General features: G+C 60.0%; 1 protein-coding gene across 2 annotated transcripts; it reads right to left on the reverse strand.

Moving 5' to 3' along the window:
* Positions 1-718: 718 nt before the first annotated feature.
* MFGE8 (milk fat globule EGF and factor V/VIII domain containing) lies at positions 719-14,881 on the reverse strand. 2 transcript variants are annotated; one of them, XM_047086816.1, is made up of 9 exons: positions 14,754-14,881; positions 12,065-12,190; positions 11,566-11,697; positions 8,563-8,744; positions 7,982-8,137; positions 7,133-7,277; positions 2,770-2,954; positions 1,537-1,692; positions 719-1,407 (listed from the first exon to the last, which is right to left on the reverse strand). In XM_047086816.1, the coding sequence occupies exons 1-9, from the start codon at positions 14,824-14,826 to the stop codon at positions 1,270-1,272; spliced, it is 1,293 nt and encodes a 430-aa protein (XP_046942772.1). In that variant the 5' UTR covers positions 14,827-14,881; the 3' UTR covers positions 719-1,269. The 2 variants fall into 2 exon arrangements, with proteins under 2 accessions (XP_046942772.1, XP_046942773.1); XM_047086817.1 differs by lacking the exon at positions 12,065-12,190.
* Between the last annotated feature and the right edge of the window lie 435 nt (positions 14,882-15,316).

The raw sequence follows: 15,316 nt of genomic DNA on the forward strand, positions 1-15,316 counted from the left end.
AGCAGAGCGGGTACCCCCGGAGCTTTCTGCGGCCCCACAGCCCCGCCAGCGGCCTCTCAGGAACTAGTGTGCTCAGCCAGGAGGCCTCGTGACCACTTGGCTGAGCCCTGGCCCCTTCCACCCACACTGCACCCCACCGCTGGAGCCTCACACAGCTCTGAATGCAGCCCAGGTTCGCGGAGTTTCTAGCAGTTTCTCCGGCCCCTCACTCTGGAAGCGGAGAAAATGCTGAAGGGGAAAATCAACAGCCTCAGCCTCTCCTACTGGCATGGGAAGAGAGCAAAGGCATTCACGGAGACCGGCTGTGTGCGTGCCAGGCACCCCCTGGGCCCCTCACTGGGCGGCAGCTGTGGACCCCAAGGCTGCAGGAGTCGGTCTGGGGCGGGGAGAACGGAGAAGAGGCCCGGGCATGAGGACTCCATGGGACCCCCGACCCCCAACAGTCTCTCCCTTCTCCTCGTAAGTTCTCCACAACCAGCAGGTGATACAAGAATACTGGTATCTGGAAGGCCTAAGGGGAGCGGGAGCGGGGGCGGGGGGCAGCCCAGGCCAAAGCCCATGTGGACGGAGCAGTGATGAGCCACAGCAAGAGTTCAGGGGGTGATATAAATATATTTTGGAAGCTGCCTGTGTACTCTGGGGTAAAGAACCAGCACAGAGGGCGCCCCCCCATGCCCACCCACCTCCACCCCTCTCTCCATAAGCCCGGCCCCCCCACTCCCCCCCTTCCCCCCTTCTGTTTCTTCTTAGGCTTCAGGACAAGGGTCAAGAGGGGCGGGTCTCCAGGGAGAAAAGAGGCACGTGGAGGGGGGCTAGGTGGCAGCAGGTGGGTGGCAGCATCAGGCTGAGGGACAGGAGACCGTTATCTCCAGCCTGGCGCCTCAGGGCCTTCCTCCAGGGCCGTGGGAACGCGGGGTGTGGGAGAGAGTGCGGGGAAAACAGACTAGAACCAGGGATCCGAGGGGTGCGGGTAACCCTGACTCCCTACTTCGCCCTTCCCTCTCCATCCCAGACCTACTCCACTCCCATGGTGTCTAAGAAAATGGGACGGCGTGAGGGCGGGGCGCCAGGGCCATGGGGGAGGGGGAGGGGAAGGAGGGGGAGGGGAGAAGGAGAGAGGGGAGGTGACTGAAACCCCTGCCTCCCCTTCCCCAGTCACCTACAATCAGGAGGTGGGGTGGAGAAGGCCACAGGCCAACAGAAGGCCAGGAGGGCCAGGTGAGGGCAGGCACCCCACGGCCCTTCGAGTGGCGCAGGCCGGGCCTACCGCTAGCAGCCCAGCAGCTCCACACGCAGGGTGATGCGGTTGTGCCAGGCTACGGGCAGGACGCGCACGAAGCGAGCCAGGAAGGGCATCTCGAACATGTTCTTCTTGTGGGAATTGTTGTCCAAGTTGCCAGGGAAGATCTGGAGGGGGCAGGGGGGAGAGGGGGCGGTCAGGAGGGCCAGCCCCTCCCCCCCCAGAGCCTCAGGCCAGACTCAGAGGGTCCCCCCACCCCGGAGGGGTGACAGAGGGTCAGCCGGACGGACACTCACCTTGCTGTCCAAGGCCCCCTGGTCCCTGTACTCGGTCCAGTTCATGCTGTTGTTACTGTAGGCCACCCTGTAGGCTGCCACATATTGGATGTGGCCAAAGTCTCGGGCTCCCTGGGTAATGATGCCTGTCACTTGCCTCTTGGTGCCCAAGTCAACCTACAGGAAAAATCAAGCACGTTTTCTTCATTCAGACCATTCTCCCGGAAGGTGGAAACAGGCAGACATGCTGGGGCATGACTTCTAGTTTCGGGAAAGCGATTTCATTTGGCACAACCTCAGTTACCCCATCTATTAAATGGGCATAAATCCTACCACCTACTTTGTCGGACACGGTTAGACGCATCGCTGCAGTGAAGCTACGTTTCAGAGCGGGGGCCTTGGCCAACCCTTAGCCCATCCTCCGCACCCCTCAGTACAATGAGAACAAGGACAGGAGAGTCCACGGCCGGCTCCTGGGTGCCCTGCGGGGCTGTCCACAGCCTGGCCTTAATCCCGAGGGAGTCCAGATGCAGGCAGCTCCTTGCAGAACCTGGCTGCGCAGGCTAATGGCTCCTTGGGACCTAGAGACAAAGTCCCTGTCCTCCCCTCCCCCCCATCCCTGCCCACCCTGGGGAGCCTGCCTGCCTTCTGTACCCGGACAGGCAGTCCCAATGCCCGGGTGGCAGCAGGTGAGGCCCAGGCAAATCCTCGCCCTGCCAGGACTGTTTCCTCGTCTATAAAGTGAGCAGACAGTCTGGTTTTCTGTGACCCTCATATGCTTCCCAATCTCCTGAAATCCACGGGCTGCCCCACAGTGTGTCCTCACACGCCAAGTCAGAGAAATCCTGGGGTGAGCCTGCCTGGGTCAGATGGCCCTCCTCTGTCCCCTACTGTCCATGGGCTCAGCCTTGTCACCCTGGAGCAGCTGGTGGAGATGGTCCAACTGCCACACACACACACACACACGTCCTTTCTGTGCCTGGGGCTTGGGGCCTTCGTGGAAATAGCCCTGAACTCCCCCACCCTCCCCCTCTCCCTCTGGAATTGCAGAATCAGGAGAAGGTAGGGCATGTGGGAGAAAAAAAACAAAGCAGAAGGAAAACAAGGCTTTTTCAGACCCTCCCTCTTGGGGAGCAGAAGCCTGGGGTGGGGGGCGGTCAATGATCAGCAGCCCAACTCCAGCCCTTGCCCTTGCCCTTGCCCTTGCCCTTGCCCTTGCCCTTGCCCTTGCCCTTGCGCTGCATCCTGACCCACCTGCAGCCACTCAGAGGCATCATTGGTCTGGGCGGTCCAGGCGTTGAACTTGCCCTGCTTGTCCAGCCTCGCGTAAAAGGGATACCAGCTGAAGGCATTCAGGCCCCAGGTCCTGTAGATGCTGGAGGCCGTGATCTGCCTGTCGGGGATGGTGTTGTCCTTCATGCCCAGGGGTTCAGCACATCCTGCCGGCAAAGGGGTTTGCCACCCAGGTCAGCATCCACAGCCTCCCACGAGTGTGAGCAAGAGAAGACCAGGGGAGGAACTCCGGGGGTCCCGACTGGCCCCTGGCATCCTCTTGGACAGGGGAAACCCCTTCCACCTTTGAAAGCCAACTTTCTCTCCGCCCACCTCGCCCGCTCACCTCTGCCAGCTGTGCCCTCCATACCCAGTCCTGCCCTCACTTGCCCTTCAGAGGACCCACCACCTTTCCCATCTACACGAGGGCAGGCCCTGCCACGACCTCCCTTCCCTCCTCTAACGCCTGCCTCATGAGACCCCTCCTCCAAGAAGCCTGCCCTGACCACCTCACTTGGGCGGGACTCGTCCCTCCTTTGGACTCAGCACTGCCTCTGTCACTCCTACGGTACAGCTGTTGTCTAGAAGGCTGAGGCCTGCAACTGTGGTCAAGAACCTCAGCAGCTGGCCTCTCCATCCAGCGCTCATGTCTGTCACTCGACCTACCACGAAAAACCTGAAAGCCGCGATCAGCAGCCCCGTTCTACCGAATGAATGAAACTGAGGCTGAGTCATTAAGCACTGTGCCCACGACACACACACACACACACGCAAACTCATCACCACACCACTCTGTGGCATCATTGCCACCATCCACGCCCCTTTGCAGAGCCAGGAAGGCCGGCCTGCTGGCGACCCAGTGACGGACGGGACAACACTATCCCCCTCCAGCAGGTGGCAGTCACAGAAGTCCGAACTCCTGGGGCTCAGGCTGGATCCTGTATCCTGCCCCAGCAGCCCCTCCCTGAGTGTCCACCAGGGGGCCTTCCCACACCCAACACTGGGGGCCTCGTCACCCGGGCTCCGCGGTGGGCCCAGCGGCACTGCACTACTCCTCTGCACCTGCAGGTGGCGGTAGCAGTTAGGGACGGGCAGAAGATAACCCACCCCCCCCCGCCCCCCCCAAGAGAAGGATGGGCGTGTGTCACACCTGGCAGAATCCTTACTCCAGTCTGTCCTTGTGGGGAATTTGGGGGTGGTGGGAAGTGGGCCTGGAAAGCCACGCCTCCACCCGGAAGCAGGTATATGGCTCTTTACATCCCTGTCTCCCCAGACGCTTGCACATTTGCCCCTGAAGACATTTGCCTCCTGGGGCGCCTGGGTGGCTCAGTCGGTTGAGCGTGAGTCACACTTCCGCTCAGGTCATGATCTCACAGTTCGTGAGTTCAAGCCCCGTGTCAGGCTCTCTGCTATCAGCGCAGAGCCCTCTTTGGAACCTCTGTTCTCTCTCTCTCTCTCTCTCTCTCTCTCTCTCAAAAATAAACTTAAAAAAAGAAATGGAATTAATATATTTATTTTAAAAAGACCTTTGCTTCCCAGGTGTGCCCACACCTGCTAACACAACATCTCCTCATGATGGTGGTGCCCCAGGTGACCCCCATGCTCCTCCCACAAAGAGAGCCCCCAGGGCTGGAAGCGGGTCGTTCCCAGGCCAAGGCCCAGGGCGGCTTTGCAGAGGATGCCGGGTTGGCATCATATGCTCAAGGTGGACCCTCCTACAAAACTGCTCCCCTGCCATTCACACCCTCTCACCTCTGGGTGTCCTGAGGAAGTCAAACAGCCCTCCGAGGAAAATGGCAGTTGGGAGGGGCCCTGAGCCAAGGGCCCGGACTCTCCGCTCCGTCACTGACCCTGGGAAGGCCCCCCCAGAGAAGTGCTTCTCCTGCATCAACCCGGGATCTTGTTAAAATGAAGACTGTTTCCGCAGGGCTAGGGCGGGACTGGCGCCCACATTTCTACAAGCTCCCAGGTGATGCTCCTCCTACTGGGTCCACGGAGGGCACTTTATGAGCAGAGGACTGTCACCCACCCAACCCAGTGAGTCTACAACCTGATCCAAGCCATCTTCCCCCATCTCTTCCCACGGGGCTCCCCTCACATACAATGGCCCTCTGCCTTCATTCTCCCCATACAACCTAGGGGATCCCTTCTAGACACACTCCAGTCATGTCCTATCAGCACTCCCCTTACCCCCACATGGCTGCCCCTTGTTCTGAGCATACAGACCCGGATCAGTAAAATGATCCATATGGCCCCTAACTTGTCTGAGACCTCTCTCCATCCACCTCTCCAGCCTCCCCACCCAATAAGCTGCCCCTCACTCTCTAGGCTCCAGCCCCACTGGCCTGCCTTTTATCCTTAAACATGCCCTAGGGCCTTTGCACCTGCCAGCTCCCTACCTGCCCGGAATGCTCTTTCCACGTTCTTCACGTGGCTTGCCCTCTGTCATACAAACCTCCATTCAAAAACCGTCCCAACAGGGCAATCCTCATGCCCAGGCCTCAGGGCCACACATGTGCACACAGGTACACACACCTGCACACACCAACATTCCAGCCCACTGGAATGCCGACTAGGGAAAGGAGAACTAGACCTCGAGGAGAGCAGACAGGCCAGCTTCCACAGCTTGCCAGGCTTACCCTCTCTTGGCCTAGGAGGGAGCCATCTGGGATAGGACCTTGCAGGCAACTTTAATAGCCAAAGGCTGCAGAGCCCCCAGCCCGGTCTGTCTGGTACCAATAGCCTACGTTTCCTTTTATCAGAAGATTGTCTTAACTCCCCATTTAAACAAGAAGGCTCAAAAAGGCAATGACCCTGTGACTGGGAACGCGTGATGACTTAGGTTCATACTTTAAAAGGGTGGGTCTGGCTGGGGTAAGACCAGAAAGGCAGAGGAGCCTAGCGAGCCTTACAGTTCCGCCAGTGGCCAGCAGGTGGCGCTGTAGCTGCGAAGAGGGGGAAATACCCAGACCTAGGCGAGCACCCCAACCCCTGCAGCCTGGGGGGTCCAGACATCAATTTTTCCTGCTCCTCAGAAACCTGTCCCTTTCTGGTGCCTCCCGTCCCTCCACCTGGGAATATCTCTGGAAAGGGCAGCAGAAAGCACCAGCTCCAGCCCTATGTCCCTAGAAGCCTCCATGTTTCTCCTGAATGATGAGTACAGGAGATATGGGGGGGTGGGCAGGGAGCACTAGGTGGGTGGGTGTCAAAAGCCCAGGGATCGGGGCGCCTGGGTGGCGCAGTCGGTTAAGCGTCCGACTTCAGCCAGGTCACGATCTCACGGTCCGTGAGTTCGAGCCCCGTGTCAGGCTCTGGGCTGATGGCTCAGAGCCTGGAGCCTGTTTCCGATTCTGTGTCTCCCTCTCTCTCTGCCCCTCCCCCGTTCATGTTCTGTCTCTCTCTGTCCCAAAAATAAATAAACGTTGAAAAAAAAAATTAAAAAAAAAAAAAACCCAGGGATCTAGACCAAGTTTTAATCCCTACCAGCCTGTGAGCCCTTGACAGATAATTTATCTGGGCCTCACTTTCCTTATTCATTCACTAGTTCATTAAATGTTTGAACAGAAGCACTTGGGTGGCTCAGCTGAGCATCCAACTTCGGCTCGGGTCATGATCCTGCAGTTTGTGAGTTTGAGCCCCACACTGGGCTTTGACACTGACGGCTCAGAGCTGGATTCTCTCTCTCCCTCTCAGTCTGCCCCTCCCCCACTCATGCTCTCTCAAAAATAAGTAAAACATTAAATGTCTTACTTATTTTTGAGCGAGAGTGACAGAACAGGGAAGGGGCAGAGAGAGAGGGAGACCCAGAATCCAAAGCAGGCTCCAGGCTCCGAGCTGTCAGCACAGAGCCCGATGCGGGGCTCAAACTCCCAGACTGGGAGATCCTGACCTGAGCCGAAGTCGGACGCTTAACCAACTAGCCACACAGGCGCCCCCCCCCACCCACCCAAATTTTTTTAAATGTTTACTGAACATCTATGATCCAGGCCCTGGGAATACAGCGAACAAAACAGACTTCCCACCCTCATGGAGCCAACATCGGAAAAACCTAGTGCTATGTGGTCTTAGAAGTTCAAGGAACCAATCAGAAGAAGTGAAAGCCCTCTGAAAACTGAAGTCGTCTTTTTTTTTTTTTTTTTCCTCTAACCAACCAAGACGCCCAGGGTTGGCAGATAGCAGACACCTAGGCGAGACCGCCAAGGGCCCGGTGACCAGTCTAGTGCGCATCTCCTGTGTGAGCCCGGGCCCCCGGGCCTTGTGCCGCCCTACCCAGCTCCTCCTGGCTGAGAAAAGACGGAGCAGGGAAGGCCATCTCTTAGCATTGACCACAGCCCCCAGCACTCACCATTCAACTCGCATCCAAGGAGCTCGAAGCGGAGGGTACAGCCCCGGTGGCAGGTGATGGGCACCAGCCGCACATACTGCACCTCCAGAGGGAAGTCAAACAGGTTGACCTTCAGGCCGCTGTTGTCCGTATTACCCACAAACAGCTAGGAGGAAAGAAGATCGGAAGGATGGGTCAGTGGGGGCAGTCCACCTTTCTGGGCTTGCCTCACCTTCCTCTTCAGCCCTGGGAGGCAGAGGTGGGGCTTAGCAGAGCCGGCAGGGGGTCAGCTCTTCCTCTGGCCACGCACCGCTCTCAACACAGGTTCCCCTTCTCCCCCACCTTTCTTGGTCATCATGGGGCCTGGGCAGAAACCCCGGTCTTTCACACAGGGCCACCTGGAATCTCTAGGGCGCCTCTGCAAATTAGAAAAAGGCACTCCTGTCTCAAGACACTTTATTATAATAATTTCCCCACAGACAGAAGTATACAAACATGATGTCTACATTCCGAACGGTGCTCACTTCGGAATGACATCCTCGAGCAATGTACAACCTGCACAACTGCCCATGGTGGCCCTGAAGGCTTAGAATGCATCCCACCACTCCAGCCATCCTCAACAAGTCATATTGAACCTTTCTGACTCTCCTTATTCTCACCTGTAAAATGGGGGACGGTGGGGGGGAGGGTATTGTAACCACAGAACACGGGCATAATCCAGGTTTCCCAATATCTGGGAACCAAGGAGCAACGGCAGACCCACCTCATGGCTAATCAATCACCCAGGGTACACTCACTTCACTGGGAACCCTCAAACCGCTCTGGAGCCCCAGAGGGTGCAGACCACAGCCCTTCTCTTACAGCCCTCACCTTGTCTCCTGACCCCTCTGCGCTCTGGATAAACTGGAACTTGAGTCCGTTGAGGCTGTAGGCCACCTTGAAAGTCTTCAGGTACTCGGCGTTGCTTGCTCGGCTGGCACCCTGTGTCACCACGCCCGTCACCCACATCTTCCGTACCAGGTTCACCTGTACCCAAGGCGGAGACGACAGGACCCTTATCTCCCGGCTTCGTTATGCTCCCTCTGCTCCCCCCCCCCACCCAGAGTGGGAGCAACCAAGCAGGACAAAGGAGTGGGGACCTTCTCATCTGGGCCTCTCAGAGCTTTGGGCCCAGTGCTCAGAGGGGCACCCGAAGAGGGACGAGGCCCCAAAGGCTTCACCCAGTGCAAACAGCCCCTCCACAGCCTGGGGTCTGCTCCTCCTCCTCGTCCAGCCCGCCCCGCCCCCAGGCTGCCCTCCACTTACAGATACTTCACCTGTGGGAACCACTGCCTTGCTACCTGGACCCCGGTTATGACCCCAGCGTGGTGACCCCCCCCCCCATGCAGACATCCTCGTCTCACCCTGTCCCCTCCCGTGGCTCTGCCCACCTAGAGCCATTCTTTCTGTACCTGGATCCAGGGATTCTTGTCATAGTTGCTGGCCGTCCAGGCGTTGACGATGCCCGTGCGGTGCAGGCGGGCCAGCTCTGGGGCCCAGCGCTGTAAACCCATGAAGCCCAAGTACACAGACGAGGCAGAGATCTGCGAGTCGGAAATGGCACCCGTCTCCATGCCCAGCGGCATGGCGCAGGCTACGGGGGGAGGGGCGGGGAGAGGGGGACGTGGCTGTCAGGCGGCCACCCGAGCCCCAGAGGACCAGAAAACAACACAGTGTGGCCTCCGCTGAGACTCGGAGCAGAGACCCGGAAAGGACTACGAGGGCCCGAGAAAGGTGCACGGTGAGGAAGAGGGTGGGCCGGATGCTCGGGGCGGGGCGTGGGGAGCCAGGGCCGCCAGGAGGTGCCAGGCCGGCACTCGTGGCGTCTCCAGAATCTCCTGCGAGGCTGTGGTAGGTGGTCTTGTCTTTACGGGGCATCTAGCAGCAACTATGGGGGAGTGGGGGGCAGGCAGGGACTGGACCAGCGGGAGAGAAGACCAGTGTGGCCTGCTCTCCTTCAGGGTCCCCAGCCCACCAGGAGGCCCACCTGGTCCAGCCCCACCCCTGGCTCCCCCAGGATGGCTTTGGGACGCAGGCACGTCAGGTGGCAGGGAACAGTACCTGTTTTGCACACAAAGCAGTAAACAAATCTGCCTGGACTTTTCTACAATCCCACTGGCAGGACTTTCTGGGTGGGGCGTGAATGCCATCCTGTTTTCTCTCCTGTTCTTCGCGCCTTCCAACTACTGGTCATGACCCAGCCATCCGCGAAGTTGCTCCCGGCCAAGGGGCCGTCACCTTCACCATTATCCCAGGGATGTGGTCCGAGGGGGCCGGGCCCCTCTTATCCCCCAAACAGAGAAGCCAGGGACAGACCTACTCTTGCTACAACACCCCAGGTCCATGCTGAGCTCAGTGCTATGACACTCTCGCAGGAAAGGGAGACCAGGCAGCCAAAATCAGAGCTGGGGGGGGGGGGGGAGGGGAGGGGAGGGGAAGGGAGGGATGTTGAGCAGGGATTTGCACCCAGGTCTGTCCTCACACCCCACATGTTCACACTCTAAGGGACCCAAACGTGAATTCTTTGGGCCTGTGGGGTCCTTGTGGGCTCCAAGAAAACATACCACCTGACCAACAAGGAGGGGCTGCGACGGCCCCTGGGGGCCTCCCCTGCCTTTGTGGTTCTCCCCTGCCTTCTGTCCTAGGAGCTGCCGTGTCCAACCCGGGGCAGACCCCAGGCCACGAAGCAGGAGGCTAGGTGTGCGTAATTCCAATTCAGGTACACCCATGGTTACCTTGGCTCCCAGCACGGTAATTAGTGGGCACACCTGACCCCACCCAGGGCTCTGTCTGCCTTAGTGACCCCCCCCCCACCACGCATGCACACACGCACGCACACACATTCCTCCACCCAGGATCTCAAAGACCTTAGCCTCAGCCCACAGACCCAGGGACAGCCCCTGGGTGCCACCTCCTCTGAGGTGAGTGGAATCGAAGGCACTTTGCCTGCTCTCCTCTAGGCCCCGCACCCCCCCCAAGTGGCCCAGCACCCCATCCTCCTTCTCCTCCTCCTCCTCCTCCTCCTCCTCCTCCTCCTGCCGGTCAGCAAACCACAGAGAACATCCCCACATCTGCCTGAAGGAGAACCGCCTGCCCCTGTCCAAGACGCTTAGTGACAGGCCCACCGGACCGAAGAAACCGGACATCCCTAAGAAGTGGACTCCCCCACCCCCAGCAGGAGAGGAAGAGTCCCAGCTTGGTAGGAGGGACTCCAGCCGGGCCAGGAGGGAGGACGTGTGGACAGCCACCGCCAGCACTGCAGGCTGGGCACCCACCCAGGGCCATTCTGTGGCTGAGTGGATAACCAAGCAGGCCCGGCAGGTCAGCCCCTCTGCAAACGCCAGGCCTCTGACCGCCTGACCATGAGGGGACGGCCCAGCCTGCCCAGGCCTCTCCCTCCTCCCTGAGCTCTGTGATGAGGCCACAGTCAAACTTGGGCCAGGACCTATCAGACTCTAAGGCCCAAGCCTTACTTCCTGACCTGCTGGGCCTAAAGATTAAGGAATGTGTTTGCTGGGGCGCCTGGGTGGCTCAGTTGGTTAAGCGTCTGACTTCGGCTCAGGTCGTGATCTCATGGTTTGTGGGTTCGAGCCCCGCGTCGGGCTCTGTGCTGACAGCTCAGAGCCTGGAGCCTGCTTCTGATTCTGTGTCTCCCTCTCTCTCTGCCCCTCCCCCACTCACACTGTCTCTCTCTCTCTCTCTCTGCCCCTCCCCCACTCACACTGTCTCTCTCTCTCTCTCTGCCCCTCCCCCACTCACACTGTCTCTCTCTCTCTGCCCCTCCCCCACTCACACTGTCTCTCTCTCTCTGCCCCTCCCCCACTCACACTGTCTCTCTCTCTCTGCCCCTCCCCCACTCACACTGTCTCTCTCTCTCTGCCCCTCCCCCACTCACACTGTCTCTCTCTCTCTGCCCCTCCCCCACTCACACTGTCTCTCTCTCTCTCTCTCTCTCTCTCTCTCTCTCTCTCTCTCACACACACACACACACACACACACACACACACACACACACACACAAATAAACACGTAAAGAAACCAAAAAAGAAAAAGAAATGTTTGTTTTCCCCTCTTGGCAGAAAACTCTCAAGACTTAACCCTAATACTACGTATCTGGTTCACGGTGACCTAGGAAACGGTACTGCCATGACCTCTGGGGTTACCGCCACCCTTTCCACCCCCCCCCCACGCCCCCTACAGTGACATCAGGCCTAGCCTGTGGTGGAGAACAGAAGGCTGAGCAGGAATTCGCCTGGGACAACAGGACCGCTCATTCCCCTAACATGGCCTAACTCTGAGGCTCTGTCAACCCCCATCTACCAGAGGAGGCCCTGATGCAGGGAGTGAGGCCAGCGCGTGGCCTGAGCTGCTCAGGATCCCCCCCCCCATAAGAGCATTCACCCCCAGATACTCACTGATCTCACAGTGGACACCTGTGTAGCCACGAGGGCACTTGCAGACGTACTGGGTGAAGATGTCCCCCCGGTGTTCGTCCTTGATCACCTGGCATTCAGCATCATTGTAGCAGGGGTTTGGGTTACAAGGACCTAGGGGTGAGGAGGCAGGTAAGATGGGCCATGGATGAGGAAGGAGCTGGGGACGGAGACAGCAGCAGCAGCAGCAGCAGCAGGTGCCCGAAAGGACCCTCTGTGCAAACTCAGCCCCATGCCCGCCTCCCCCTTCCCACCTCCTCCCTCCCCCCTCTGCCTGACGGAGCCTGGGCCAGCCTGGGGCCGAGAAGGGTCATATGTAGGCGAATCAGTCCAAGTGAGGGAAGCACCCAGCTTTCCAACTGGCATGGGAAGTTTCCAGGGAAGTGCCGGCTGACGGCGGGAGAGGCGCAGGGGACCATCGCCCACTAGGGCTGCAGCCGGGAGCCGGGTGCAGAGTGCGGGGCACGGCCCAGGCAGGTACCTTTCTCGGTCTCATTGCAGATGATGCCTGTGAAGCCTTCAGGGCAGAGGCAGTAGAAGGGGGTGTTGTCCCGGCCCAACAGGCAGGTCCCGCCATTCAGGCACTGGCTAGAGTCACAGAAGTCACCTGCAATGGCAGCCCGGACTTATTCAGTGAATACTGGGGTGGGGCGAGGGGAGAGCTGCTGTGTGCATGCCGCGTTCCTGAGACAGAGAACCCAGGTGTGGTCCAGGCTTCAAGGAGCCACTGGAAAGAGGGGGACAGTCACTAGGTGACACGGAGGCTTCGGGAGCTCTGACAGAAGCCTGCAGGAAGGGCCACTGGAGGTGTGGTTCCTACCAGAGTTGGAAGCTTGGCAGAGGGACATGTGAGCTGGGTCTAAAAGACAGAGTGGAGTGTGCCAGAACGGGGAGCGAGGAAAGAACATTCTAATGATGAGCAGAAGCACAGGGGGGCATGGTAAGTGGGAAACAGGGAGACAGAGCTGAAAAGGTAGGGAGGGGCCCAGACCCGCAGGGACCTTAGGACTGACAAGCTCAGACTTGGCGTCCCGCAAACCAGGGGCTCTTAACCTCCCTTCAGCTGCCACCGTTTTCTACCGGGGCAGGGGGGAATCAGAGTCTCAAGTGTGAGGGGGCAGTGGGGAAGCCATTTCCCATCCTGGGAAGGAGAATGGAGAAAAGGCCATCTGCAGAGACGTGTGGATGGGCTCCCCCGGGGCAGGCAGGTGTCTTGGGGCTACACGATACCCCTCTGGCTCCGGGGTGGGAATGTGACAGGAGTGGGTAAGGTGAGAGGCCTGGAGAGCATCTAGGAGGCTGTCACAGGCCTCCTAGTGACAGAGGAAGTCAGGTGAAGGGGTGAGGGGGCCGGGCAGAGTTGAGAAACACTGCTGACACAGGAGAAGGGCTGGAGAGGTCTTCACAGCTTCGAGCTGGGGGCCTGGGTGACAGATGTGAGCTTATTCGTGCAGCCACCAGGCCAGCCAGGCGGGCGGGGGACCTTCTAGCTGACCTTGGCATCCCAGAAGACCCGACCCCATCATTTGGGGTAAGACATCAGAAATCACTTTTCCTCCCCAGAGTCGTGCCATCCCAGACCAGGGGGCCCTCCTGAAATCTCAAAGCGCCAGAGAGCTGGGCCCAGCTCCGGAGAAGGGAACAGAGGGGAAGAGGGATCAGCATTAGTGAGCGCCTCAGAGCGCCACCTCAGCCCCCGCCTGGGAGCTTAAGGCGGCTCCCAATGAGCTATTAGTCACTGGCTTTAAATAGCAGGTTAATCCCTCCTGACCTGGCAGACTGCAAACACTGCCACAGACAGAGGCTTGGGAATGGCCAGAATCCTGGGCCCCTGTCCCAACAAAATCCAACTCCTCCTGCCCCCCCCCCCCCCACCACCACCACCACCACCACCCGCCCCCTCTCTCCTTTCTGCTCCAGGGCAAAGCAGTCTGGTTCCCCTAGGATGAAAAGGAAAGTGAAAGGTGGCCCTGACCCCACATCGCCTGACTCACCTGCGCACAGCACGCAAGGTGCTTCCCCGTTCCGGGAAAAGCCCGGTCACCCTGTACAAAGCTACCTTTGGGATTTCAGAGTCCTGCCTTCTGGGAGATTTCCCCAGGGACATTTTGTGGGGACAGAGAGGAGTGGAAACGGACTCTTCCGAGATCCAGCTGTCTCTCCCGGTTTCTGGGAGAGCCACCAGCGCCCAGTGCCCAAGGGCCTGGGAGCTTGAAGTGCCCTTAAGCCTAAGGCTCCAGGCCCTGGGGGTCAGACTGTCACAGGGAGGCAGCTCTAGGGCTCAGCTTTGTCCCCCCTTCCCCTTGCTTTCTTTGAGAAAACGATGCAGCGGGTGCCCGAAGAGCGCCCACCATGGGCACCTTTTCCCAGCCCTGGAGGAGGCTGTGCGGGTCCCTCGAGAAGGGGATGGTGCATCCCCGGGACCAGCCTGCCGGAGGCCCAGCTGTGCGCCGGGCCGGGCGCGGGAGGCCTCCTGGGCGGGGGCGGAGCCAGGAAGATACAGCAGCACGCCAAGGCCACGGGAGGGAGTAAGCAGCCACCAGCCCCGGGGGCAGCCCTCTCCAAGTCCCTCCCCGGGCTCTTAGCCCCCTTCGGGGCCCCACCTAGAGCCCCGGCCCTTCCTCCGCCTCCCCAGCCCTCGCTTATCCGACCAGACACCTACAAGCGGGGATGCAAAATTCCAATGAACAGACCGGCCGCCAGCGCTTGGGAGGGATTTGCCAGGGAAAGTTTGGCTGGACGAGTCTCCTCAATACAAGAGTCCTAGAAACTTCCAGGTGGAAGACGCGCGAAAGTCACGCACAGTTCAATGGCCTCATTTTACAGATGGGAAAAGAGAGACCCTACACAGCAGATTCCTTTGTTATGTGTAAGCCGCATCCCTGGGGACCGTTGGGCTGTCACCCGGTGTCCCCGGTCCCCGCCCAACTCTCAAGCCTGTATCACTGGCCAAGAACGCCCGGGCGCCGAGACCGCAGGAGAGGCCGAGCGCATCCCCGCCGGTGGGCGGGCGGGCGGGCGGGACGCGGCCGGAGAAGTCGCCCCTCCGCACGGCCCCGGCTCTTTGCCCAAGTTTGTAAACAGTGGAGGTGGAGGGAGGGCGCCGCGGCGAACTTCCGAGCGGCGCGGAGAGGAGGGGCGAGGGCCAGAGGGCGGCGCGATCGACTCACCGGAGAAGGCCAAGAGTCCCGAGGCGCAGAGGAGCGCGCCGCAGAGCGCGGCCAGCAGGCGGGGGCCCGGCATGCCGTGGGGACGCGGGCGCGGGACCGGGCGCTTCGGCCGTGCACACCGCGGGGTTCTCACTCCGGCTCCCGGACGGGAATAAATCAGGCAGCGCCGCCCCGCCCCCGGCCCGCGTGCTCCGCCCAGGCCCTCGGGAGGCGGACCCGGGGCGGGGCTCCGCGGCCAGCGAGGGAAGGGGGGGCACCGGGGGTTCCGCGCCCCTGCCTCCTGCCTCCTGCCTCCTGCCTCCTGCCTCCTGCCTCCTGCCTCCTGCCTCCTGCCTCCTGCCTCCTGCCTCCTGCCTCCTGCCTCCTGCCTCCTGCCTCCTGCCTCCTGCCTCCTGCCCGGGGCCGCGCCCGGCGTCCCTCGTGGGCTGGGCCCGCCGGGCCGAGTCCTGAGCCGACTGGACAGGGAAAGGCTCAGAGGGAGCTGTTTGGTGTTCCGTTTTTTAAGGCTTAAGAAAAGATGCTTAGCCCTTATTCATAACGAGAAAAATGCAAATTAAAAGTAC

Source organism: Lynx rufus, unplaced genomic scaffold (genome assembly GCF_022079265.1).
Source record: "Lynx rufus isolate CCGP_SWC_20201006 ecotype Redwood Valley unplaced genomic scaffold, mLynRuf1.p SCAF_21, whole genome shotgun sequence".
NCBI lineage: Eukaryota > Metazoa > Chordata > Mammalia > Carnivora > Felidae > Lynx > Lynx rufus.

What these genes read in the sequence shown, in the direction of transcription:
- MFGE8 (XM_047086816.1), bottom strand. Translation starts at nt 14,826, where the DNA reads ATGCCGGGCCCCCGCCTGCTGGCCGCGCTCTGCGGCGCGCTCCTCTGC. An exon ending in GGGACTCTTGGCCTTCTCCG is followed by an intron (nt 12,191 to 14,753) that starts GTGAGTCGATCG and finishes CTGCCATTGCAG; the next exon opens with GTGACTTCTGTGACTCTAGC. An exon ending in CAGAGGGGTCAGGAGACAAG is followed by an intron (nt 7,278 to 7,981) that starts GTGAGGGCTGTA and finishes CTTTCCTCCTAG; the next exon opens with CTGTTTGTGGGTAATACGGA.